This window comes from Bubalus kerabau, chromosome 7 (genome assembly GCF_029407905.1).
Source record: "Bubalus kerabau isolate K-KA32 ecotype Philippines breed swamp buffalo chromosome 7, PCC_UOA_SB_1v2, whole genome shotgun sequence".
NCBI classification, from domain to species: domain Eukaryota; kingdom Metazoa; phylum Chordata; class Mammalia; order Artiodactyla; family Bovidae; genus Bubalus; species Bubalus kerabau.
Window position 1 is genome coordinate 63,053,034 of NC_073630.1, and position 24,247 is coordinate 63,077,280.

General features: G+C 40.0%; 1 protein-coding gene and 1 non-coding gene across 6 annotated transcripts in view; both read right to left on the minus strand.

The window, feature by feature from the left end:
- Positions 1–201: 201 nt before the first annotated feature.
- On the minus strand, positions 202–274 carry TRNAR-GCG (transfer RNA arginine (anticodon GCG)). The gene has a single exon. It is a non-coding gene; the product is annotated as a tRNA-Arg (tRNA).
- A 12,095-nt stretch (positions 275–12,369) lies between these two features.
- The window catches only part of PDS5A (PDS5 cohesin associated factor A), a 133,829-nt gene continuing 121,951 nt past the window's right edge, over positions 12,370–24,247 (minus strand). For 4 of the 5 annotated variants that reach the window (XM_055588332.1, XM_055588336.1, XM_055588333.1 and 1 more), the window contains one exon: positions 21,041–22,200. In XM_055588332.1, the coding sequence (XP_055444307.1) occupies positions 22,194–22,200 (7 nt within the window). In that variant the 3' untranslated portion in view covers positions 21,041–22,193. Of the gene's footprint in view, positions 15,007–21,040; positions 22,201–24,247 lie in introns of those variants that run through there. The other variant, XM_055588334.1, reaches the window with a different exon arrangement.

Here is a 24,247-nt window from a genome sequence, read left to right on the forward strand (position 1 = left end):
TTCATTTATCCTTACTATACAGCCCATGGAATTCTCCAGGCCAGAATACAGGAGTGGGTAGCTGTTCCCTTCTCCAGGGGATCTTCCCAGCCCAGGGATTGAACCTAGGTCTTCCACATTGCAGGGGGATTCTTTACCAGCTGAACCACAAGGGAAGCCCAAGAATACTAGAATGGGTAGCCTATCCCTTCTCCAGGGGATCTTCCTGACTCAGGAATCGAACCAGGGTCTCCTGCATCGCAGGCAGATTCTTTACCAACTGAGATATCAGGGAAGCCCATATTAATGCTCAAAAAAGATTTTACTCATTTTTATTTATCCTTACTCATAGTTGAATAAAGAACTTTTTGTTTTAATTTTTAAAAGTATTGCATGAAGCAATAGATTACCAGTTACAGGAAAAGTATTTAAGGATAGTGTCAAAAATTCATGAAGTCCCATATCACAGAATATTCCAGAAATTGCAATACTGTCAACATTTTGCTTTTAAGGATTGATTCTAGCAACTTGAATAGAAAAAAACCCAAAACACAAAAATTCCAAGTTGTAAAGTGGCAAGTTTGCTGTGATTGAAGTTTACTTTCTTTATTTCATTATTTTAAATCCAAGTGCTTCAGGCTTCTGCCTAGAATGTAGAAAGCCATAAACAGGGTGATTCCCACTCTAATAAGAAAAGGTAGATAATCCACAAAGTCATAACTTTTCTTGAATCCATCAGAGAACTGAAGTAAGCCAGTTCAGTTCCGTCACTCAGTCGTGTCCAACTCTTTGTGACCCCATGAATCGCAGCACGTCAGGCCTCCCTGTCCATCACCAACTCCCGGAGTCTACCCAAACCCATGTTCATTGAGTCGGTGATGCCATCCAGCCATCTCATCCTCTGTCGTCCCCTTCTCCTCATGCCCCCAGTCCCTCCCAGCATCAGAGTCTTTTCCATTGAGTCAGCTCTTCTCATGAGGTGGCCAGAGTACTGGAGTTTCAGCCTCAACATCAGTCCTTCCAATGAACACCCAGGACTGATCTCCTTTAGGATGGACTGATTGGATTTCCTTACAGTCCAAGGGACTCTCAAGTCTTCTCCAATACCACAGTTCAAAAGCATCAATTCTTCAGCACTCAGCTTTCTTCACAGTCCAACTCTCACATCGATACATGACCACTGGAAAAACCATAGCCTTGACTAGACGGATCATTGTTGGCCAAGTAATGTCTCTGCTTTTTAATATGCTGTCTAGGTTGGCCATAACTTTCCTTCCAAGGAGTAAGCGTCTTTTAATTTCATGGCTGCAGTCATCATCTGCAGTGATTTTGGAGCCCCAAAAATAAAGTCTGACACTGTTTCCACTGTTTCCCCATCTATTTCCCATGAAGTGATGGGACTGGATGCCATGATCTTCGTTTTCTGAGTGTTGAGCTTTAAGCCAACTTTTTCACTCTCCTCTTTCACTTTCATCAAGAGCCTCTTTAATTCCTGTTCACTTTCTGCCATAAGGGTGGTGTCATCTGCATATCTGAGGTTATTGATATTTCTCCCGGCAATCTTGATTCCAGCTTGTGCTTCTTCCAGCCCAGCGCTTCTCATGATGTACTCTGCATATAAGTTAAATAAGCAGGGTGACAATATACAGCATTGATGGACTCCTTTTCCTATTTGGAACCAGTCTGTTGTTCATGTCCAGTTCTAACTGTTGCTTCCTGACCTGCATACAGATTTCTCAAGAGGCAGGTCAGGTGGTCTGGTATTCCCATCTCTTTCAGAATTTTCCACAGTTTATTGTGATCCACACAGTTAAGGGCTTTGGCATAGTCAAGAAAGCAGAAATAGATGTTTTTCTGGAACTCTCTTGCTTTTTTGATGATCCATCAGATGTTGGCAGTTTGATCTGGTTCCTCTGCCTTTTCTAAAACCAGCCTGGACATCTGGAAGTTCATGGTTCATGTATTGCTGAAGCCTGGCCTGGAGAATTTTGAGCATTACTTTACTAGCGTGTGAGATGAGTGCCATTGTACGGTAGTTTGAGCATTCTTTGGCATTGCCTTTCTTTGGGATTGGAATGAAAACTGACCTTTTCCAGTCCTGAGGACACTGCTGAGTTTTCCAAATGTGCTGGCATATTGAGTGCAGCACTTTCACAGCAGCATCTTTCAGGATTTGAAATAGCTCAACTGGAATTCCATCACCTCCAGCTTTGTTCGTAGTGATGCTTTCTAAGGCCCACTTGACTTCACATTCCAGGATGTCTGGCTCTAGGTGAGTGATCACACCATGGTAATGATCTTGGTCATGAAGATCTTTTTTGTACAGTTCTGTGTATTCCCTGGTGGCTCAGAGGTTAAAGTGTCTGCCTGCAATGCGGGAGACCCGGGTTCTATCCCTGGGTTGGGAAGCTCCCCTGGAGAAGGAAATGGCAACCCATTCCAGTATTCTTGCCTGGAGAATCCCTTGGAGAGAGGAGCCTAATAGGCTACAGTCCACGGGATTGCAAAGAGTTGGACACAACTGAGCGACTTCACTTTCTGTGTATTCTTGCCACCTCTTAATATCTTCTGCTTCTGTTAGGTCCCTACCAGTTCTGTCCTTTATCGAGCCCATCTTTGCATGAAATATTCCCTTGGTATCTCTAATTTTCTTGAAGAGATCTCTAGTCTTTCCCATTCTATTGTTTTCCTCTATTTCTTTGCATTGATCGCTGAGGAAGGCTTTCTTATCTCTCCTTGCTATTCTTTGGAACTCTGCATTCAAATGGGTATATTTTTCCTTTTCTCCTTTGCTTTTCACTTCTCTTCTTTTCACAGCTATTTGTAAGGCCTCCTCAGACAGCCATTTTGCTTTTTTGCATTTCTTTTTCTTGGAGATGGTCTTGATTCCTGTAGAATGTCACAAACCTCCATCCATAGTTCATCAGGCACTCTGTCTACCAGATCTAGTCCCTTAAATCTATTTCTTACTTCCACTGTATAGTCATAAGGGATTTGATTTAGGTCATACCTGAATGGTCTCGTGGTTTTCTCCACTTTCTTCAATTGCCGTCTGAATTTGGAAATAAGGAGTTCATGACCCGAGCCAACCCAGTGGCCTAAAGTATAAAGACTGGTGCCTGAGACACACAGGAGGAGCAGGTGCTTATGTGGTCCTCTCTCAGCACTCACAAGGAACATCCAATACTAGTGGAGGACTGAGATGAGACTCTTGGTGGTGCAGGCTAGAGGGAGCTGAGAAACTGCTGCTATGGAAAAAAACCAAGCCCTGCCCAAGTTCATCTCTGCTAGGTAAGAAAAGCAGTGTCTGTTTGAGAAGGAGAGCAGCCTTTCACCCCAGACTACAAGTGAAGATCAAATGAGGCTGGAGAAAGAAAAAGAAAAATCCTTGTCCCATGGGAAAGAGGAAGAAAACCGTCCTGGAACCAGGCCATGGAGTCTCCTACTGCTGAGAGGTGTCAGGGTCATTGAGGAAGCCCCATCCCTTAAATGTTTTGCTGCCAGCCGACCCATTTCTGGTGAGGCTTCTTCCTGGACTGTAGATGGCCACCGTCTTACTCTGTCCTACATGGCCTTTCCTCGGAGTGCAGGTGGGGAGAGAGTGCACAAGTTCTCCGGTTTCTCATGACAACACTAATTCTATTGCATCAGGGTCCACCCTATTTTAACCTTAATTAACCTTAATGACCTAATTTAAGTAACTCCTAAAAGCCCTCTTTCCAAATACAGCCATGTTGTGGGTTAGGGCTTCAGTGTAAGAATGTTGGTGGGGGTGGGGGGGACTCAGTTCTGTCCACAACAGGTGATAAATCTGAGGAACTATTCACTATTGTATTCATAATAAGGTACTATCCCTTCATACCTGCTGGAGTTTCACTGCTTTCTGCCCTTACTGGGCCCAGGAGCTAATATCCAGATTACCCCCCATTTTCCTGATGGTCTGCTGCCAGCAGCCACTTCCAGTACAGATTTATTAGGAAGAAATCAACTCTAGCTTATTCAAGAAGAAAAGAAATTTGTTAGTGAGGACTCTCTGGGAGGAACAGAAAATTCAACTCAGAGGTTCTAGAGCCAGAAGAATGCCAAAAATAATATAGAACTGGTCCTGTGAAGGTCCAACCTCCGCTGCCAATGCCTGGGCACCCAGCCCGCCCGCGGCACTGACACGACTGGGTATGAAGCTGGACACTGCTGCGCCTCTTCCAGGAGAGTGGCCCCTGTTCTCTGGTGTCACAGGCCACATCTCAAAGTCGGTGTAGGTGTTTGGTTGACAGCATCCAGGTCATAGGAAGACTGGGAAAGTTATGTTGGTGTTCATAGCTTCTGTAGAGGGAAATGGCTTTGTCTCATGGGGTGTCAGTTAGAGGGGGGTGTTCCCCAAACCCCAAAAGGGCATTCAGAATACTGACTGTCCAAAAACTGATGATAAAGTTTTACTTACAGATATGGCTTCTTTGGAGTTGAACTATATGGGAATGTGAGGAAACTTTCTACCTGGCTCAAGAAAGACTAATTAACAGAAGTGGGGTGGTTGGCTCAGAGCCTGGAAAACAGATTCAGCAAGCAAGAGCAGAAGTATCTGAGTGTCTTTGATCACTGCCTGAGGATGTTCTGGTGGGCTGCCAATCTGTTGAATGGTGGCAATAGCTGTAAGCAGGTGAGAACTCACTCTGGCCAGGCATTCTGTGAGGTGTTTCCCATATTTTACCCTCATGACTCTGAAGCACTTATTATTTTACAGGTGAGAAACTTGAGTTGTGAAAGGTCCTATAAGATTTCCAAAACCTCACAGTGCCAGGTGTAATCAGGATTCTACAGGCAACTGCAGCTTTTGGAAGGTGATATGGAGATGACCCAGTGGACTCTTCCTGTAGAGTCTACACTTCCCAGACCTCATTCAGCTCAGCTTCCCACAGACTTCCCAAGCAGAGAGGAGGAACTGATAAGTCCCTGTGAACATGCTGGTCTTTGGTTTACACATGGTCCTTTGTGTCTGGTTAATAAGGCCAGTCCCATGGGAAAACTTTTTCCTGACACCACTCCCTCCCCACAGCAGAGGACAAGACTAACCCCAGCGAGTAACCCTCTGAAAAGTGGAGCTCACTGGTGGGAAGATGGTGTGCCTATATAATCAATGATTGTTAACAATGGTGCTTTTGACATAATGTAGATTCAATAATTTGTTTCTTAAGTAGATGCAGTTTTGTATAGGTAGACTTACTTTTTTTTGAGATATCTCATTTATCTGAAACTTTAAGGTACAAATTACATAAAACACCCCTCCTTAAATGTTTAATTAATTCAGTGATTTTCAGTCAATTTACTGACCTGTGTTACTAGCACTATGATCCAGTTTTGGAGCATTTCCATCACTTCAGTAAGATCCCATGAGCCAATTTACAGTTAATTGTTGCTCTCAACCTTAGTCCCAGGCAATCACTAATCTGCTTTCCATCTCTGTTGATTTGCCTTCTCTGGATAGTTCATATAAATGGAAGCATACAGTAAGTACTTCTCTGCATATGGCCACTTCCACTTTGCAGAATGTTTCTGAGCGTCCTGTATGTTGCAGCTTGATCAGTATTTCCTTCCTTTTAATTTCTTGAAGTGAAGTGAAAGTCGCTCAGTCGTGTCTCTTTGTGACCCTCTCTGGAATTCTCCAGGCCAGAATACTGGAGTGAGTAGCCTTTCCCTTCTCCAGGGGATCTTCCCAACCCAGGGATCGAACCCTGGTCTCCCACATTGCAGGTGAATTCTTTACCAGCTGAGCCACAAGGGAAGCCCTTTTATTGCTTACTAGTATTCTATTGTATATACATACTTTGTTTATATATTTGTTATATATGGATAGGTCATATTTTGTTCATGTATTCACTAGTTGATGGATTCTTGTTTAATTTTACCTTGATTTCCTTAGATTATTGTTTGCATACACGGAGGCAACAGAAAACCAATGGTGGTATCACCCCAACTTCTGCCTACCATCTTGTGTTCCTTGTCGCTTTTCCTACTCTCATATTACACTCACCATCAAGTCCTAGAGAGGTTGTGGGCCTCTCAGAAAGCTGGTTGGAAAGGTTTAAAGAGGAAGCACTGAGTTGTCCAGTCAGACTATGTGGATTTAAACTTCCTCCTTCTTACTGAGACTTGGGCTTGGGGTTTTAAACACATCTCTGAGCTTCCCTGATAGCTCAGTTGGTAAAGAATCCGCCTGCAGTGCAGGAGATCCCAGTTCGATTCCTGGGTCGGCAAGATCCGCTGGAGAAGGGATAGTACCCACTCCAGTATTCTGGCCTGGAGAATTCCATGGGTTGTATAGTCCATGGGGTCGCAAAGAGTCAGACATGACTGAGAGACTTTCGCTTTACTGAGCTTCGGTGACATGTGTAAATGGAAATGAATGTAGAAGTTAAGAGATTATCATGATGATTAAATATGCCAGTGTATGTAAAGTGCAAAGCTTTTGATAAGTTAGTAGTTTTATTAGCTTTGGGTGTAGGACTAAAGGTTAGGCAGAACAAACAGCCTCTTCTCTGTTTCACTTTCTTTTAGTTAAAACAGAGCCAGGACAGACTAGGCAATCAAGCACCAGTACACTCTGATCTGAAGGTCAGGGTGGGAAAGGTGCTAACTGGCCAATCTCCAAGGTGACTGACCGAATCTTGCCCCATGAAAGGAAGGGGCTCTGTGGAATAAGGAAAATGAAAAGCATCTCTGTGGTGCTGAGCTGTATGAAGCCCAAGGAGGCAACTCTTAATTTGAATTCCTAAGTAGGAAAATATTCTGCCCTTCTTTACCTAATCATCCTGTTCCAACACAAATGAAAGCCTGTGTGTCAGACTCTAATCCTGCAGCGTGGGACCCGTACACAGCCTTTAGAATTCCCCAGCTGGGCTTCTCTTGAGGCACTTGCCCTTCTGAGTATCCAGGAGAGATGGTAAGGCCTCCCAGGCCTGCTGGACTTGGCAGTTATTTTAAGGCACATTATCATCCTCACCTGTTTCCTGCCACATGATTGATACTGTGAGATACTCAACCCAGGCCTTCAAGGGTTCCTGCCTGAATTCACAGAGCAAAAGTGTCTTTGCATCTGATAAATGTGTGCTGCCATGATTCAGCTTTTCTAAGGGGATGAGAAGCTAGTTGCAATGCCAGCCCTTTCTGAGCTTCTCTGGTCAACTATTATTGTTAAAAAATATTCATTATAAAAACTATTCATTATAAGCAGGGATATTAAAATGAAAGGGAACACAGTGCGAAATGTTTCTAATCTGCTTCTTCTTACTTTCACAACTCTGTTCTCCCCAAAGCCATATGGTAGTGAAGGCCATGGGTTTGTACAGTGGCTTTCTTCTTCTTTAGAAATGCTATTGAAGTATAGTTGATTTACAATATTGTATTAATTGTGCTGTACAAAGAGTTATTTAGTTTTATATATATATATTATTTTTCATACTCTTTTCCATTATGTTTTATCACAGGATGTTGAATATATTTCCTGTGTTATATAGTAGGACCTCTTGTTTATCTGTAATAATAATTTGCATCTACTAATCCCAGACTCCTTATCCTTCCGTCCCCAACTCCCCTCCCCTTGGCAACCGCAAGTCTTTTCTCTATATTTGTGGGTGGGTCTGTTTCATAGATATGTTCATTTGGGTCATATTTTAGATTCCACCTGTAAGTGATATCCTGTGGTATTTCTCTTCCTCTTTATGACTTACTTTACCTGGTGCACAGTCTCTGGGTCCATCCGTGTTGCTGCAGGTGGCATTGTCTTGTTCGTTACAGCTGAGAGATGCTCCATTGTGTGTTTGCTGCGTCTTATTCATCCTTCCATCTGTTGACATGCATTTAGGCTGTCTCCATGTCCTGCTCCTGTAAAGAGTGTTGCTGTGAGCACAGGGGTGCATGTATCTTTTCAAATTAGAATTTTCTTCTGAAATATGCCCAGGAGTGGGATTGCTGGATCATATGTTAACTCCACTTTAAGTTTTTTTAGGAACAAGCACACTGTTCTCTATAGTGGCTGCACCGATGTACATTCCTGCCTACAGTGTAGCAGAGTTCCCTTTTCTTCACACTTTCTTCAGCATTAATAACTTCGTAGACTTTGTAATGATGGCCATTCTGGTGCGAAGTGATATCTCATTGTAGTTTTGATTTGCATTTCTCTAGTAATTTGCTATGTTGGGCATATTTTCATGTGCCCATTGGTATCTTTGGATATGTATGTCTCCTTTAGATAAATGTCTATTTAGGTCTTCAGCCCATTTTTCGGTTGGGTTGTTTCTTTTGTGTTAATGAGTTGTGTGAGCTGTTTGTATATTTTGGAAATTAATCCCTTGTCAGCTGCATCATTTGCAAATGTTTTCTCCCAGTCCATAGGTTGTCTTTTCATTTTGTTCATGGTCTCCATTGCTGTGCAAAAGCTTGTAAGTTTGATTCGATCCCATTCATTTATTTTTGCTTTTATTTCTTTTGCTTTGGCTGGGCTAAGAAAATGCTGGTATGATTTATGTCAGAGAAATTTTTTTCACTAATTTTTGCTGTGCTAGGCCTTTATTGCTGCATGCGGGCTTTCTCTAGTTGCAGCAAGTAGAAACTAGTTTTGGTGTGTGGGCCTCTTGTTGCAGAACATGAGCTCTAGGGTGGGTGGTCTTCAGTGGTTGCAGCATGTGGGCTCAGTAGCTGTGGCACACGGGCTTAGTTGATCCATGGCATGTGGGATCTTCGTTTCTGGACCAAGAATCAAATCTGTGTTCCCTACATTGGCAGGCAGATTCTTAACCACTGGACCACCAAGCAAGAACCATAGCATGTTTTGCCTATGTTCTCTTGTAGAAGTTTTATGGTGTCATATCTTATATTTAAGTCTTTAAGCCATTTTGAACTTATTTTTGTGTATAATGTGAGGGGTGTATTCTAACTCCATTGATTTGCATGCAACTGTCCAACCTTCCCAACACCACTTGCTGAAGAGGCTGTCTTCTCCCCGTTGTATATTCTTGCTTCCTTTGTGGAACATTAACTGGCCGTAGTGTGTGGGTTTATTTCTGGGCTCTGTTCTGTTGTTCTATATGTCTGTTTTTATAGAATACCATGTTGTTTTGGTTAAAGTAGATTTGTAGTGTTGTCTAAAGTCTAGGAAGTTTATGCCTCCTGCTTTGTCGTTTTTCTTCAGGATTGCTTTGGCAATCATGGGCTTTTATGGTTCCATATAAATTTTAGGATTATTTTTTTCAGTTCTGTGAAAAATGTCATGGGTAATTTGATAGGAAACAGATTAGATCTGTAGATTGCTTTCAGTGGGATGGCCATTTTAACAAGGTTAATTCTTCCAGTCCAGGAGCATGGGATATCTTTCCATATCTTTGAATCATTTTCAGTTTCCTTTATTAATGTTTGTAGTTCTCAGCATGGAAGTCTTTTAGTTACTTGGTGAGGTTTATTCCTTTTACTTTTTGTATGTGATTTTAAAAGGGATTATTTGTTCACATTCCCTTTCTGATATTTCATTGCTTGTGTAAAGAAATGTAACCAATTTTTGTATGTTAATCTTATATCCTGTTACCTTGCTGAATTTGTTGATCAGTTCTAGGAGTTTTTGTGTGGAGTCTTTGGAGTTTTCTATATATACTATGTGATCTGTATTGAATGACAATTTTACCTCTTCCCTACCAATCTGAATACCTTTTATTTCTTTTTCTTGCCTGATTGCTTTGTGGCTTTCTTCTTTTTTCCACTTAATTTTTATGGAATGCTTGTAATTTCCTTCATTCTTCCATAGGAACTGTAAAATTTAGGTAGCTCTGATCTTCAAAACACAATGCCAGAATTATCAGTATGAGAGAAAATACACATTAGTGAAAATCAGGCCTTTGGACACATTTCATTGCCATTTATGTTACCATTGTGATGAAAAAGTGGAATTAGCAGGAGACTGGAATTGATGTAATAGACTTCTGGAAAGAGGCAGGCCCCGCTGCCCATAATTCTAAGCTTCCCTTGGCAGGACATGCTTCCTAATGGTCAGTTGTAATTGTACAGCAATTAAAAGAACCTCCTTGTAAAATGTTCACAAGTAAGGTAGTTTTAAAGGTATCAGCCTTCTGCCTTCCAGCTCTTAACCTGAGGTGGGTGGCGAAGGGGCAGGTTACCCGTCTCTGCGGCTGACCTTTCTCTTGGAATGTACACTCCACTGCAGGCAGGTAAAGCCAGATGGTGAAACTGCCAAGACTTTTCTGGGAGGAAAGGGGTTTCAGGAGATTTTTGGGGTTTGGGGTAGGTGGCACTGAGGTGATCTCTTCTGGAAAAGGTTCAGAATAAAACTGAGTCTTTGAAGGGTTGCTGCCTGGGTCCCCATCAAAATTTGCTTCTTGGAGCTCACTAAAACCCTAGTTTGTCCAAAGAAGCCACGGTATTTGTGCTTTATATGGGGGTGCATTCAGGATGGCAGGCAACCAAGGTTTGGGGGCTGGGACCAGGTGCTCCAGGCTTCCCAGATAGCGCTAGTGGTGAAGAATCCGCCTGCCAATGCCAGATATGCAAGAGATGTGGATTTGATCCCAGGTTAGGAAGATGCCCTGGAGTCAGAAATGGCAACCCACTCCAGTATTCTTGCTTGGAGAATCCCATGGACAGAGGAGCCTGGTTGGTTATAGTCCTACATACAGTCAGATACAACTGAGTGACTAAACATACACACCAGGGGCTCCAGAGTCTGAATAGAGCAGTGTTTTGCACAAGGAAAGTGCTCAGGTGGTGTATATGTTGTTCAAACAGCCATCTCATCTGCCCCCCTAGTCCACTTTTATGGTTACTTCCTCCCAGGCCACCCTGAATCTGGAGCGCCGACTCCTGCATGTTTCAGCCCAATCATTTTTATGGACCTACATGCTCAAACAGTTCTCAGAATAGCACTTCTCTAGAAAAGGTAAGGAGAAGGCAATGGTACCCCACTCCAGTACTCTTGCCCGGAAAATCCCATGGATGGAGGAGCCTGGTAGGCTACAGTCCATGGGGTTGCTAAGAGTTGGACACGACTGAGCGACTTCCCTTTCACTTTTCCCTTTCATGCGTTGGAGAAGGAACTGGCAACCCACTCCAGTGTTCTTGCCTGGAGAATCCCAGGGACGGGGGAGCCTGGTGGGCTGCCGTCTATGGGGTCGCACCGAGTCGGACACGACTGAAGCGACTTAGCAGCAGCAGCAGCAGAAAAGGTAAGGATTTTCTGCTTCTACTGCATCCATGAGGTCTCACATCCAGGCATATGTCACCTGGACAGCCATATATGCCCGTGTTGTGCTATTAGCTTTATATCACTAGTCCTCCTAAGGCATCTTAGCCCCCACCACTGAGCTGTCCGTACGGAATGGTTACCTCCAACCCTTACATTTTTTTTGTGGTTTCCACAGATCTGAACTTTGCACTAAGGTGCTCCTGTGTATAACTGACTTCCAGGTGATCGCTTTTCAAGCTTCTGGAAGAATGGATACAGTGTTGTTTCTTAGAGGGATGCATGGGATGTTTCTTGGGAGAAAGGAGTAACTAGAGAATGAAAGGGAGGAAAGTGCCTTAAGTTGGAATCAGCATTGATTACAAAATGTTATTTGAGAAATACCCCCAAAATTCAAGTCCTGATCACTCCCCCAAAATTCAAGTCCTGATCACCCGTTTGCCTGACTCGTGTTCCTGTCGGACTCTGAAATAAGCACAAGTGAAGGATATTATTACTCTTAAATGGAAATGAAAGATTGGAGCTCTGGTTTACAGATTGAGTGTCTGATTATACTCATTTCCACTGTCGCTGGCTTGTAGCAAACTTTTAGCTTCTTGTAGGCAAAGCTATCATTATTATTTAGGCAGGTTGCAAAGATTCTTGTCAGACTGCTGGAGACTTGGTCACTAGTGGTTTCTACTGACCGTTATTTATATGAATGAAAAGTATCAACGTGTGGAATAACAACCCCATTGAGGGTCAAGTACAGAAACCAGTCATGATAGCTTCTCTTACTTCTCAATTCTGTCCACCTTATTCCACATACATGTATGTAATCTGCTTTTTCTCTGTGAATTAGCTTTTGAAGTAAATGTGCATGTTCAGAATTTGCAATAAAAAGGTATATCAACGGGTTAGTTTAAATGGAAGGCCACTTTTAAGTTCTTAAAAGACAATTTCTAAAGTTTCCCAGATGCCCATAAGAATTCATCCTGTTATAGTCTCCCTCAGTCAATGTAAGCCATGTAGTCAGAAGTCTGAAAGTGGCCTTTGTTTCCTTATGGGGATTTGCAAAGTCCAGAATCTAAACAGAAAATATGCAAAGACATTTTATCAGCTTGCGACATACCAAGAGGGTACATGAATACTCAGGGTTCCACACTACTATATAATGCTGCATTTCTTGGTTTTATTTGAAACAATGCATATTTTAGCATTTTACGGTAGGATTTTACACTTGTCATTTACACAAATTACAAGGTTCTCTTCAAGTCTTTTAAAAAATTTTTTAAAAATTCAGCCCATGTGCAGCACAAGAATATGCAAAACTACTTTACATTATACACACTTTTTATCAAAGGAGATACAAAATTCTGGCTTGTAGTTTTTAGACAAATACAAGAAGCTTCAAACTAGACACAAAGGGTTAACATTAATTCTCAAATATAAGTCTGCACTTTGTGTTGTATTTCTCTGAGATGTGAATACCAAATTCCTAAGAGATTTTACTTTTTCCTTTTTCAAAGGAAAAATGACAAATTTCCCTTAAGTCCCTCCCCATCAGCTCAGTCCTACTCTCCCATCCCTTAGTGTCAGACACTTGCTTCATATTAAAAAAAATCCAAGGTGGGCCATTTACATTTTGTATATGTACCAGATCCTTTTAGCTAACTTCTCTCTTGCAAAAATCTAAGCAGCCATAACTGATGGGAATGGCTGCTACACTGTGTTAGCTATGACTTCACGCTAGGTGATCTAGTCAGCTATGATGCCGGATGCTCAGTTAGGAGACGAGAGAGAGGCGGCCTCTACCAGTGTGCTTTTTATTGGTGGCAAATTGGTGGCCTTAAGAATCAAGCTGTCTGATGCTAAGAGAACTTCAAAATCTAAACAGAACATGCCCACTGATGGCTTGAGGGACTTCTCTGATGCTTATGCATAGATACTTTTTCAGCATGTTGGAGGCAATATTTTATCTTTCTAAAGGATTATGAAGAGGCAATAAGGAAGAGTAGAACTTTTTCTGCCCTTTTAAAAGGTAATATCTGGTATCCGTTGTTCCCTAGCCATCATCCAATACCTAAATGTGTGTATATGCACATTTAAGAGAATTATCCATCTTTCAGTCAGTCAGGATACAGCCAACTCTTGATTACCTATGAGAACATTAAGTGACATTTACTACCAACAAATTTTACATTTAACATTATCATCCTTTTTGGACACAGGTCATGTTCACTCTCTACATCTCACGTAGACTTACAGCCTGTCAAGACCAAGTTATCACACAAACGTTTATGTCCTCAAACCCACGCCAGGTGTGCACAAGGACGCTAAGCACATTCAGATGGGGCTTCGGGGAAAGGGCTTAAGTGGAGAGTGGGGGCAGGTGAGAAAGGACCAATCTCGAGTTCCTCCTGAATTAGCTCTTATGGTATGCTTTGTTATTTTATGATTACGTGATTTTCTGCAAAATCCAAAACCTGAGGCATAGTCACTATTTTGTATAGATAATGGAGAGTTGACTGTAATCATGTTGTTTCTTTATAACTTTAGCCCTTTCACATAAAAACTGCACAGGAAAACATAATGTGATAAAAAGATTAAAAAAGACTACCATATGACATCTAGAAGCATTTATTTTATGCAAAAAACTTAAATATGAATATGTGTACACAAAAAGTGCACACATTACCTATGCTGAACAATGCCAAGAAACAATATATTGATGCAATAGTTGTCTTCAAAAATAAACATAAAAACGGAGCCCAGACTGGCAGACAAAAGCAAAACACTTATTTCCCAACAGCACAATGCTGAAATTGATAGCAATCCTAAGCACCTCCCACTTTCCTTACAAAGCTGCCAAAGTCCAACTATTTAAAAAGAATTGCCTTTTTTTTACATCAATAATAAAAATCTGGTGACAAACATTATAAAACCAAATGCTGGACAGTTTTTACTCCTTTAAGATTTCAAATATTCCAACATAATCACAGGAGTAAAAACCACTTTAAAGTGATATGCTTTATGAAACAGACAACAATATGTACATTTATTGCAAATTATATTAAACTAAAATGGAGGGGAAATCAAAATATGAAGTGATATGAAATCAATAATAATTTTAATTATTTTCTCACTCTGATAAAAATCAGAAAGCAACATTTATAAAATTGCCACCACATCACTTTTCATAGCAGGGAACTGAAATCTGTACATCTCATTTTGCAGAAAAGTAGGCAGGCAGAAAGAATTATACATAAAAGTTTCCAAAAGGAAAAAAAAAAAGACATTTAATCTGATTTCTCTTCTTCTAAAAAATTAATTCAGTAGACTTCTATTTTTTTTTTCTTGTGTAACACGGGAAATTCCTGGCTCTAAAATTGATGAATTTTCATTGTCAGTGTAAGGACATCCTGTTACTTTCTTTAAAATAAAGACTGCAGCATGGAAATTAATGGTGTATTATGCCGTTAAACTCCAGATATGCAGGAACTGGAACCAAGTGTTAAGCAATTTGCTTAATTATTGACTTTTCATAAGAAAAGTCTGGGGGGAGGGTGGAAAAGAGTTGCTTTTAGCCTCTCTCTCAAGAGTTTCTGCTGTACATTTCCATCAAAGGAGTTGTGGTCATGTGAAAAAAGGAAGTAATAGCTTTTTTCAGTTTTCAAGGCAGAAAGTGTGTTCTGAAGTTAGCTTCATTTTCTGTTCAAGGTCATTCTGAATCCAAGTTTTTGCAGAAGCTAGAGCCTGCTTCTGTTTGGCCTTCATTTTCTCCCTTTGCAAATAAATTTTCTTTTTACCTTGGGGATAGGAGTAGAAGAAAGCAATGTTAGTAAGATAAAAACAGGAAAACAAACCATACATAGATTATTTCTTTTCTATAGTTATTATCTAAAATCTGAAAACTTTTCATTTTTCACATGAGACTTTACTTGATTTATGAATCATTCCCTAAACTATATAAAAACAAAATACCAATTAAGAAGTTTTTATAAGCATTGCTACCCAATGCCCAATTTATTACTACAATAAAACACTAAAAGCTATTTGAAATAATTTTTAATACTTCCAAAATTATATAGTGGAAAAATTATTAGACAACTATGGCAAAATGAATTTAAAAAGCAGCAAAAGTTAAGTTCTGTTCTTTAGTGTATTAAAAAAGGAGGAAAATTTAGTTTAATTCTTCTATGAAGAATCCCCCATTGATTCTATTTCTCATAAAGGGAGGGAAAATTATGACCCCTGGAGGATGAAGTAGTGGGACAAGGGTCTCTTCTTCTCCCTTCATCTACTCCTCTCTGGGACGAGAAAGAAGCCGTCTAAGGGGTGAGGGAGTGGGAGGTGGGGAAAACTGAGCACGCTGGAGTTCTGGTCTGTGTGAGGTTATTTGTTCAATTTAGGGGCAAAGTACTAGTAGTTACCTAGCCTATGTCATCCCACATTTGGGGGTGGGGTGGAAAGTCATGGCTTGCAGGATCTCAGTTCCTGGACCAGGGACTGAACCTGGGCCAGGGCAGTGAAAACCAGGAATCCTAATCACTAGACCGCCAAGAAACTCCTTATCATTCCACATTTTTAATCAGCCATTAAGACTGTGTCTCCTTGACGATTCCAAACTTGGGAAAGAAAGATAAGGGGGATGTTTACTTATATTCCCAAACCCCAATGTTATATATCTTTTATAAAGATAACAATGCTAACAACAAAAAAAGTTAACTAAGATTCTTATAGAGTATTAATTTGTTATAACAGAATATCATAATATATCAAAGAATCCTCTACAGGCTGCCTGCTGCACCTTCAGGAAGCTTCCCTTGACTAGCTAGCTCTGAGTCCTCAGTATCTTTCTAGCTGCTCTCACCGACTTCTAAACGATCCAGGTCACTGGAAGAATTTCCTGGACTTGATTCTATGTCCCAAAGTGAATTGCCATCACTTCCAAGCACTTGGCTTCTGAAAAATTTCATATTATTTTGATAAAAATTCACTTGAATTTTATAATACTGAAGAACTAATATATGGTTGTTTAATACATAGGGAAACATATTTAGGGGATACTTCTAAAATATAAATTTGTGATGTGAGGAAACCTTCTCAGTATATAAATGAGCACAGGAAATCAGTAAATTCTTTGCTTAATAAATATTCCAAGATTCTTGAATACTCTAATACTAAGCATACTACACAAAACACGTTAATCCAAAACTGCTGTTATCCTGTTGATAAATTCCTTAAATTCAGTTTTCCCATATGTCCCAAGTTTAAGGATTGCATCTCCATGGGTGTTTATTGATATTTTCTTGTCCATGGAAGAATTTGGTCTTAAAGGTAAATAAAACATACTCAACAATCAGCACACCTATAAAAACACATTTTCAGTGCAAAACGTTTCGGATTGTTTGTCATTTTAAGGAAAAACAAGTGAACTAATAACTGAAAAGATGGTGAATCCTCCATTCTCAAACTCAGGAGGCCAACATTAAGTGTCCAGTTGTACAGATACTATTTCCCAACTATAGTATACAAATGGCTGAGTTTTATAAACCTACAGAGTAAATTCAAGGAATTTTCTCAAAAGAATTAACAATTTCAAATGCAGCCCAAAATATAAACAGGAATGTTTGTTGGACACACACATAGAAGCTGATAGGAATACATTTATTGCAAAAATCCAAAGGGATCTAAAAAATCCTACAGGTAAGTTTACAAGTCAAAACCCTGAATTACTAAATGAATTATATAAGTAGAAATCATACTAAAAATTATTATATACTCAATGTTGTCAGTGAGAGGACCTAATAAGAGGAATTCTAGAGGGGTGTGCACTTGCTGCAGTAAGTGATGGCCGTGGTATGTAAATGGCTGCAGAGGCTACCACTTAAGGGTCCTGCTTCATAGGGCTGGATTAATGGGGTTACAAAGCATCTAGACTGTAGCTGAAATATACTAGGGCCTCAAAAATGCTTTTCATTAATTAATCAGTTCAGTCCAGTCACTCAGTCGTGTCCAACTCTTTGCGACCCCATGAATCACAGCACGCCAGGCATCCCTGTCCATCACCAACTCCTGGAGTTTACCCAAACTCATGTCCATCAAGTCGGTGATGCCATCTAGCCATCTCATCCTCTGTCATCCCCTTCTCCTCCTGCCCCCAATCCCTCCCAGCATCAGAACACGCAGGACTGATCTCCTTTAGGATGGACTGGGTGGATCTCCTTGCAGTCCAAGGGACTCTCAAGAGTCTTCTCCAACACCACAGTTCAAAAGCATCAATTCTTCAGCGCTCAGCTTTATAGTCCAACTCTCACATCCATACATGACCACTGGAAAAACCATAGCCTTGACTACATGGACCTTTGTTGGCAAAGTAATGTCTCTGCTTTTGAATATGCTATCTACGTTGGTCATAACTTTCCTTCCAAGGAGTGTGTCTTTTAATTTCATGGCTGCAATCACCACCTGCATTGATTTTGGAGCCCCCCAAAATAAAGTCTGACACTGTTTCCCCGTCTATTTCCCATGAAGTGATGGGACCGGATGCCATGATTTTCATTTTCTGAATGTTGAGCTTTAAGCCAACATTTTCCCTCTCCTCTTTCACTTTCATCAAGAGGATTTTTTTTAGTTCCTCTTCACTTTCTGCCATAAGGGTGGTGTCATCTGCATATCTGAGGTTATTGATATTTCTCCCAGCAATCTTGATTCCAGCTTGTGCTTCCTCCAGCCCAGCATTTCTCATGATGTACTCTGCATAGAAGTTAAATAAGCAGGGTGACAATATACAGCCTTGACGTACTCCTTTTCCTATTTGGAACCAGTCTGTTGTTCCATGTCCAGTTCTAACTGTTGCTTCCTGACCTGCATACAGATTTCTCAGGAGGCAGGGAGGGTGGTCTGGTATTCCCATCTCTTTCACAACTTTCCAGTTTATTGTGATCCACACAGTCAAAGGCTTTGGCATAGTCAATAAAGCAGAAATACATGTTTTTCTGGAATTCACTTCCTTTTTCCATGATCCAGTGGATGTTGGCACTGATGTTGGCAATTTGGTCAATAAAGTTTAAATAATCATAAAATACGCTAAGAGTGTAAACACCAAGTAATAAAATTGGGCCAGTTTTCTGGAGGTGATGCTAGTAGTACCCAGTGTAGACTGACTGACTACCTTGAGGAGATCTGACACTCAGATCTAAAAGGAGATGGCATATAGGAGGTAGGATAATGCCAGGAAAGGCTCTTTTCAGATGTTAATGTAAAGACAGTTGTGACCAGAGCAGCAACGGACCATCAGTGAAGTGAGAAATTAAGTAAAATGTGTGACGAGTAATGCAAGGTAAAGAAAAAGACTGACAAAGTCGTGTCTGGAGTTAGATACTAGGGTCACAGAGAGGGTATGCCCAGCCTTGTTTCTCAAAGGCTTACATTCAAGCTGAAAATCTGGGGCCAAATTAAATTACTTTTAGCACAGTGATCCAGACCCAGCTCTGGTTCCACAATGCAAGGACCCTAGGCTACACTTCAAGTTGCCAGGGCAGTAAGTGACCTGATCCTACCACCACTCTGGGTTCATTCTTAGCTCAGAAATGCAGTGCTTGATGGCTGTCAGCATTGGCAACCCTGTCTCTTTTATTAATTACATGGTTGAAAGTGTACTGATAATCTTAACAGGCTGATTCAAGGTGTTTATATTAGCTCTGTATTCTGAATTGTTCAGTCATGTGGCTTTAACTTGTATCTGATTCTCACTGGGTCTTAGGAAAATACAGGTGAGATATCAAATCAGAAAATACAGGTAAGATGTCAAATCAATCACAGGTAATTTTTGCACTTAATGAAATGAAAAGTATGTTTAGAAACTTATAGGAAGGTGAAAGCTAGAGTTTCCCATGAAATAAAAAATAAAACCGGCACCTTCAGAATTTTGACCAGTGTTTTGTCAAGCTAAAGGAGAGAACAATAGCTGAGTCACTAGGAACTTTTGTTTAGTGTGTCTATTCCTTTTACTTGGTGGTGGTGGTGGTTCAGTTGCTAGAGTGACCCTTTGTGACCCCATGAACTGCAGTACATCAGGCTTCCCTGTCCTTTACCATCTCCCGAAGCTTGCTCAAACTCATGTCCATCGAGTTGGTGATGCCATCCAACCATCTCATCCTCTGTCACCCCAATTTCCCTCCTGCCCTCAGTCTTTTCCAGCATCAGGGTCTTTTCCAATGAGTTAGCTCTTTGTATCAGGTGGCCGAAGTACTGGAGCTCAGCTTCAGCATCAGTCCTTCCAATGAATATTCAGGGTGGATTCCCTTTAGGATGGACTGGTTTGATCTCCTTGCTGTCCAAGGGACTCTCAAGAGTCTTCTCCAACACCAGTTTGAAAGCATCAATTCTTCGATGCTGGCTCAGTGTTCTTTATGGACCAACTCTCACATCCACACATGACTACTGGAAAAATCACAGCTTTGACTATATGGACCTTTGCTGGCAAGGTGATGTCTGCTTTTTTTCAATATAAATTTATTTATTTTAATTGGAGGTTAATTACTTTACAATATTGTATTGGTTTTGCCATACATCAACATGAATCTGCCACAGGTATACACGTGTTCCCTATCCCAAACCCCCCTCCCTCTACCCTCCCCATACCAATATACTGTCATAGCGTTTCTGCCAAGGAGAAAGTGTCTCTGAATTGTGTGGCTTCAGTCACTGTCTGCAGTGATTTTGAAGCCCAAGAAAATAAAGTCTGTCACTGTTTCCACTTTCCCCCCTCTATTTGCCATGAAGTGCTACACATTAAAACATCTCTTTACACATTAAGAGAAGAAACAAATAAGAGTTCTGAATGTTCATGGTTTAGAGGAGAAATATAACCAACTGGAACTGTCCCTATTAACAATACAGTGTTAATAAGGGACATGACCAGGATTCAAAACCCCTGCTCTGTGTAGCACCAACCAGGTGGCCTGGGAAAGTAACTGTTTCAGGTCTAACCTCCTTATTTCTAACATACAGTTGGTACTTGCTTTATAAAGATGGTTGCCTTAAATAGACATTGAACAACCTTTCCCTATTACCACTATTATTTCTACCAATATACCGAAAACCCCGCACGTTATTCCACCTACTATTCACTGCAGTCCTTCAATGCTCTCATAGTGTTACGTGCTTCATTTAAGTTTGGCACTTTCAAGAACATCTGATCTCTCCCTTTGTTTTCTCCCTCTCTAAAGCTGAAATGCCGGGGTTTATCTCTGCATGAATTCTGAAATAGGTTTAAAAGGTGACTATAGTTTTTGTCTGATTTAAACTATGATTATTTTAATAAACTAGCTTCTTATGTAATAATTTAAAAAATTAACTGTATGCAAACATTTTCCACTTTATGGAATAAAGTTTCACATATATAAACTACATTAGTTATAAAGTCTTTTCAAAGTATCCTCTATTAAACTAGTTTTGTATGCATGTATAGTACTCATAGAATTAAGACTAAATTTTACCTTAATAGGACAATATAATATGGACTCCAGAGTGGCAATGTCTGGTTTTAATCCTGCCTCTCTACTTTGCTTATTCATGTAAGCAAAGGGACCAAAAGCTGCACAGACTCTCTATTCTTGGATTTCTTCCTCTTTATAAACTAGGGATAATGATAGTACTTACCCATGTAGTGATGTTTTAAGCACTTAATAGGTTAACAAAGAGTTTAGAATTGAGCCTGCCCAATAATAAGCAGTGTATTAGTGTTAATTATTATCAGTCTTATGTAACAATTTTTTAAGTGAAACAAAATATGTAACGTAAGATTTACAATTTTAATCACTCTTATGTACACAGTTTGGTGTGCATTAAGTACATTTACACTGTTGTACAATCACTGCCATTTATCTCTATTAGGCTGGTACGAAAGTAATTGTGGTTTCAGACCTTGAATTTTAAATCTTTATAACTAGGTTCAAACACATCTTTATTAATCAAAATAGGAACCAACACATTTTTTCCCAACTAACACATTTTTGTCAACAAAAAATAAGTTTGTTTATTCCTGTATGTAAAAATTCATGCTTCAGGATTCAACAAACTCTTGGAAAACATTTTCTGCCTCCTGTTGGCTGTGGTAGCATTTTCCTTGCAGAAAATTGTCGAGATGCTTAAAGACGTGGTAGTCAACCAGTGAGGTCAGGTGAATATAGTGAATGAGGCAAAACTTCACAGCCCAATTTGTTCAACTTTTTAAGTGCTGGTTTTGCGATGTGTGGTGGAGAACTGTCAGGGAGCAGAACTGGACCATTCTGTTGACTAATCCTGGCTGCAGGCGTTGCAGTTTTCAGTGCATCTCACTGATTTGTTGAGCATACTTCTCAGATGTAAGGGCTTTGCCAGTATTCAGAAAGCTGAATACGAGCAGCAGACCACCAGATAGTGACCATGACCTTTTTTTTGTGCAAGTCTGGTTTTGGGAAGTGCTTTGGGAGCTTCTTCTTGGTCCAACCATTGAGCTGGTCGTCACCAGTTGTCATATAAAATCCACTTTTTGTCGCCTGTCACAATAACCTGAGAAATGGTTCCTTGTTGTTGCATAGAATAAGAGAAGATGACGTTTCAAAACGATGACAACTTTTGATTTGCAGTCAGCTCATAAGCCACCCACTTATCGAGCCTTTTCACCTTTGCAATTTGCTTCAAGTGCCAAACAGCCACAGAACGGTTGACGGCGAGTTCTTCTGCAACTTCTTGTGTAGCTGCAAGAGGATCAGCTACGATGACTGCTTTCAACCGGTCATTGTCCACTTCTGATGCCCTGCCACTGTGCTCCTCATCTTCAAGGCTGTCGTCTCCTTTGCAAAACTTCTTGAACCACCACTGCACTGTACGTTCATTAGCAGTTCCTGGGCCAAGTGTGTTGTTGACTTTGTGAGTTGTCTCCGCTGCTTTACAACCCATTTTGAACTTAAAATTGTTTGAATTTGCTTTTTGTCTAACATCATTTCTACAGTCTACAATAAATGTAATGTCATTAGCAAAAAAAAAAAGAAATGCACATTAAAATGATGTAAAACATAAATACATTTATTTAAGAATGTATATGAATATCAAAGAGCAGAGTTCAATAACACAAACCTGCAATTACTTTTGCACAACCTAATAAACAATATTAGGATTAATATTTTAATAGAATATTTTCATCCTCCCAAACTGAAATGCCGTATCTATTAAACAGTAATGCCTAGTCCCCCACCCCCATCCCCTGGCAACCACCTCATTCTGCCTCTATGAATTTAATTGGACTACTCTAGTATCTCATGTAAGTGGAATCATACACTGTTTGTCCTTTTGGGTCTGGCTTATTTCACTTAGCATAATGAATGTCTTTAAGGTTCATCCATATTGTAGCATGAGTCAGAATTTCACTGTTTTATGTAGTAATGAAAATAATTCTTATGTTTTTATTTTATCAGTCAATAGACCTAGAGTGAAAGTTTTTCTGCTCTCTTCTGGCTGGGAAATATATTCTTTGAGGGCAAGAATCTATCTATTTTGGATACTTATGTATTGCCAACACCCAGCACAATGCTGGCAATCTAATCTGTCTGTATTTGTTAGAAGAACAAATGAGAAGTGTAAAGAGCAATACTCATCTGCCTATAATGCGTTTATTTCTATGCAAGAGGATATCGTGAGTAATATAGAGTTTCTGGAGTAATTAGGTTTCCAAACAAAAGTCATAATGCTAGAATTTAAGGGCAGAGTTGTATATTAGACTCAGGAAAAAATGGAAAAGACAAAAGGAAGCTTGGCAGAAAGTTTCAGAATGTCCTTCCATGTTTTGTTAGCCATGAATTAATAGTCAATAAATCAATCAGAAGTTTCTAAGATATGTGCACAGTATTTATTCTACTGAAGTACTATCATGAACACCTATCATCAAAGAATTTTTGTATTGTGCGTAACACATCGCTCAACCAATCTACTAACTGGCATACTTAAGACTTCTAAGGTATCTTTTCACTCTTAAAAGAGATATTTTAAGATTTTTCAGAAGGCCCAAAGCCATTTTAAATCAAGAGCAGTTTCTGGCATGTAAGCCATTTTTGTTGGGTTTGTTTAATGCTTTGGGGGCAATGGTGTAACTAAAAGCAGAGCAATGGGTTTTACAATGCTCAATTTCAGAAACAAGGTTGGTTGCTACTGAAAATATTTTCAGGGTTCAAGTAAGTGCCTGGATATTTCGGTTAGATGGTAGAAGGACAGCTTGTGACAGATAAGGTCAGGTGGCTCAGGTGGCCTGGGTGTGATGTCAGTAGTATTTTATGCAGGTGAGAAAAGGCCAGAATTCTAGAAACCCTTTAGAGAAGTCTGGCTATCTTTTCCAATGAAATTTCTTCAGTTTTTGCATAACTAAAAATATATTAAGGGGTAAAGCAACTAGCATTCAAAACAGTGGTTAATTACTGAGCATTTATTCTACACAAGGCATTTTGTTAAGTGCTTTCTATTTAATGATCCATTTAATTCTTAGAACAATCCTTTGAGGAAGGTATTATCATATTGTCTTACTGATGAAGATAAGGAGGCCAATGTTAAGTATGTTGTTACAGGTCAAAGGTCCAGGTTTGAGGAGAAAATAATAAAATTTGCCCCCAATATTGGCCTTCTACTTTTAGTCCGTAAAACTGGAAGTGAATAGAAGAAACACCCATTACTTAGTCAGATTTGGGCCTGGATCAGCTGCCATTAGATGCTGAAAAGGTACTTAGAGACATTTAAAATATAACAAATTTAATAACCCGAAACTTCAGAATTTCATAAATGTTAATTTAAAACCCAACCCAAACATGATCAAAGACGAGCAGCTGTGAGGTTATTCTCATTGGGAAGGGTACGTGAGAGAAGTAAGTTGTTGACTTATATTAAAGTTTACTATAACAAGTGGAATTAAAGAGCAAGATATAGTTGTTCATGTGTCATGACATCTATTTACTCCATTCTGGGACTTCTGTATCAAAAAATTAGCCATTTATATTTAGTAAACCCCATGCAACT